Source organism: Rutidosis leptorrhynchoides, chromosome 9 (genome assembly GCF_046630445.1).
Source record: "Rutidosis leptorrhynchoides isolate AG116_Rl617_1_P2 chromosome 9, CSIRO_AGI_Rlap_v1, whole genome shotgun sequence".
NCBI classification, from domain to species: domain Eukaryota; kingdom Viridiplantae; phylum Streptophyta; class Magnoliopsida; order Asterales; family Asteraceae; genus Rutidosis; species Rutidosis leptorrhynchoides.
Genome location: NC_092341.1, coordinates 352,205,191 through 352,208,485, shown reverse-complemented (window position 1 = coordinate 352,208,485; position 3,295 = coordinate 352,205,191). Strand labels below are relative to the sequence as shown.

General features: G+C 35.8%; 1 protein-coding gene across 1 annotated transcript; it reads right to left on the bottom strand.

Moving 5' to 3' along the window:
- Positions 1-451: 451 nt before the first annotated feature.
- LOC139869202 (uncharacterized) lies at positions 452-1,011 on the bottom strand. The gene is made up of 2 exons (XM_071857522.1): positions 892-1,011; positions 452-790 (listed from the first exon to the last, which is right to left on the bottom strand). The coding sequence occupies exons 1-2, from the start codon at positions 1,009-1,011 to the stop codon at positions 452-454; spliced, it is 459 nt and encodes a 152-aa protein (XP_071713623.1).
- Positions 1,012-3,295: the final 2,284 nt, after the last annotated feature.

Sequence of the window (3,295 nt, the reverse complement as noted above, 5' to 3'; positions counted from 1 at the left end):
TTCTCCGATGACATGCGATTTTCTTTTGTGGATTATTTGGTGGCATTTTTGGGTTGTCTTTTCGTTTGAGTTTCGTGGGTGATTTATTTTGTCATGTTTGATCATTGTTTGGTTTGTTTGTTTGTGTATCTTATGTTGTTGTTTGGCTCGGTTAGATTGGCATGCTCGACCTCTTTTTTTTTTTAGAAAAGCAACCACATTTTATTACTTAAAGAAGAGTACATGAACAACTAAGCATGTGAGAGCATGCTTAAGGCAATTTTTACATCATAAGCCAAGAGAATACGAAAACTATCACCCCAAATCAGTATGGAGCGTAAGGAAACAAACGAAAGCTAGCTATATACTACTAATAACGGTGATCGTCAAAGGAGTTTGGATTGATTAACCATTGGCTCCATTATATGCTCGCCTTCCTCGATCTTCTCGAAATCCATTCATAGGATTTAATTTAAACCTCGTTTAGCATCATCGGCCCATTCCCTTTTTTCCTTTGGAATAGCGTAAGGTTACGATTTTTCCAAATTAGATACCCGCTTACCCACTCAACGGCTTGCCACAGCATGGATTTTGAACCTCCAATATCTCCAATGAACATTTCTTCCAAACATGAATATAGTGGTCGGTCAATTCCCCACCATCTAAAAACTCGATTCCATGTATCCTTTGCGAATGAACACTTTAGGAGAATATGTTCGACAGTTTCGAGATCGTTATCACAAACGGTGCATCGAACCGAATCTAAATCAATTCCTCTTTTATCAAGCTCCACTCTAACCGGAATTCTTCCCTGTTAGCCCGCCAAATCAAAATTCCTATCTTTTGTGGAAGTATTCGTAATCGCATGGTTTCTTTTGGATTTATCACGTTATACAGGAGCTTCTCATCTACAATTTTTGTTAAAGCATTTGTTAAGTATTTTTCACACGGATGCAGATTCCATATCCATTTATCCTTTTCACCCTCCTCGAACGTAAAGGACTTGATCAACTCGCATAAATCGTTATCCATTTATCCTTTTCACCCTCCTCGAACGTAAAGGACTTGATCAACTCGCATAAATCGTTGAATTCAGGGAGTGTTCTTCCCGAAGGGGGTCACACCCAATTCCAACAAGTAGAAGTGTCTGTCCCATTCTTTATCACCCTGTTCTCCAATAGTACATTTTTCTCTACTTCAAGCATGAACAATCTTGGGAATTTGGAGCTTAAGACTTCATTGTTTAACCATCTATCTAACCAAAACCTCATGACCTTTGCAAACTTTCTGGACAAATGAGTTAGTAAACATGATATTTAAATTGTTGATATGCAGCCCCAATTTAATAATGTTTCTCCAGATTGTGCCCGAACCCATGAACCCATTAGAATCTATGAGACCCAATCCCCCGTCCCGACCATAAAGGCTTGTAATGATTTTTACCCAAAATGCATTTTTTCATTGAGGAAACGCCGCCCCCATTTTCCCAAGAGTGCCAAGTTTCTAGCTTTTAAAGACCCAATGTTTAACCCCCCGCCCTCGTATGGTAACAAGATATTTTGCCATTTGACCCAAGATATTTTATTGGTATCTCCCGACCCTCCCCAAAAGAACTTACAACGCAAAACTTCTAGCTTGTTGATGACGCACGATGGGGCACAGAATAGGGAAAAAGCGTACAAAGGAAGGCTACTAAGAACGGATTTGATTAGGGTAAGATGGCCACCGAATGAGATCGATTTTGCTTTCCAATCCTCCAATCTTGAATGGATTTTGTCAATATAGGATTCCCAATCACGCATGTTTGTCATCTTTTTACCTATTGGCAACCCGAGGTAATTGAAGGGAATGGAACCAAATTGACATCTACATGAATTTGCCATGTTATCCACATTTCCCTTTTGGATACCGACGTCATAGAGACAACTTTTCAAAAGATTTACCTTTAACCCCGAAAAAATTTCAAAGCATTTTAGTATGTTAAGGACATTTCGAATGTTTCTCTTACTCCACTCGCCAAAAAGAATGGTATCGTCCGCATTTTGCAAATGTGAAACAAGGATTCTGTCTTTCCCAACCTCCAAACCTTTTATGACTTTGACTTGAGTAGCTTGATTGATGAAGGAATTTAACCCCTCTGCTACCATAATGAATAGGTATGGGGACAAAGGATCTCCTTGCCTTACCCCCCTATGTAAAGCAAATTCTTCGGTGGGACTCCCATTTACTAGAACCGACACAGATGCCGATGTTAAACATGCCCGAATCCAATTTCTCCATTTTTCACCGAAGCCCATTCTCTCCATCACTTTGAACAGGAAATCCCAACTAATGCAATCGAATGCTTTTTCGAAATCCGCTTTGAGAATGAAGCATTTTTTCTTTTGTTTTTTAACATCTTCAAGCGTATCATTTGCTACTAAAATACCATCTAAAATGAACCTTCCCTTCAAAAAAACACTTTGCTCGGATCCAATTACTTTATGGATGACCTTTTGAAGGCTTCCGGATAAGATTTTCGATACTATCTTGTAGTAGCTTCCGATTAAACTAATTGGACGGTAATCTCCAAGATTCATTGGATTATCATTTTTTGGGATCAAGGATAGAAAACTGGCGTTACATCCTCTTGAAATCGACTCCTTACTCCAAAACTAATTGATTGCTTTTTTCAAGTCATCTTTTATTAGCCAGAATTTTTTTTTTTTAAAGCCTAGATTAAAACCGTTAAGGCCCGGAGCACCACTTAACTCACATATTAGTATTTCACTTCAGTGACTAATTAATTGTTAATTATATTAAAGATATTTAAATGTATGTATTCCACTTTATTAAATTTTGAGAGTAATCCATGATATTAACATATCATCACTATTCTGCTACTAATTTTCATATATATATATATATATATATGAAAATTAGTAGCAGAATAGTGATCATATATATATATATATATATATATATATATATATATATATGATCACTATTCTGCTACTAATTTTCATATATATATATATATATATATATATATATATATATATATATATATATATATATATCACTACAACAAATTAGTTGATTTTTCACGCTTTTTTCTTCACATTTGGTTGGAATGTGAACATAAATTTAAGGATGCTCACACTTGTGAGTGTGCAAATTTGTTAACACATTTGTTGGTGTGAAGAAATTATGTATGTTAAGAATAAACCACGCGTGAATAGATATGTTCACTTTTATGATTGTGAATGAATATATCTAAACTTTCATCACAACTTTAAATGTGTAAATTATATATTTTTTTCTCACATTTTTAGTT

Excerpts from the sequence above, each read along its gene's own strand:
- LOC139869202 (XM_071857522.1), bottom strand. The coding sequence starts at position 1,011 with ATGGATAACGATTTATGCGAGTTGATCAAGTCCTTTACGTTCGAGGAG. Across the intron at positions 791-891 it reads CAAATGCTTTAACAAAAATT|GGAAGAATTCCGGTTAGAGT; the intron begins GTAGATGAGAAG and ends GCGGGCTAACAG.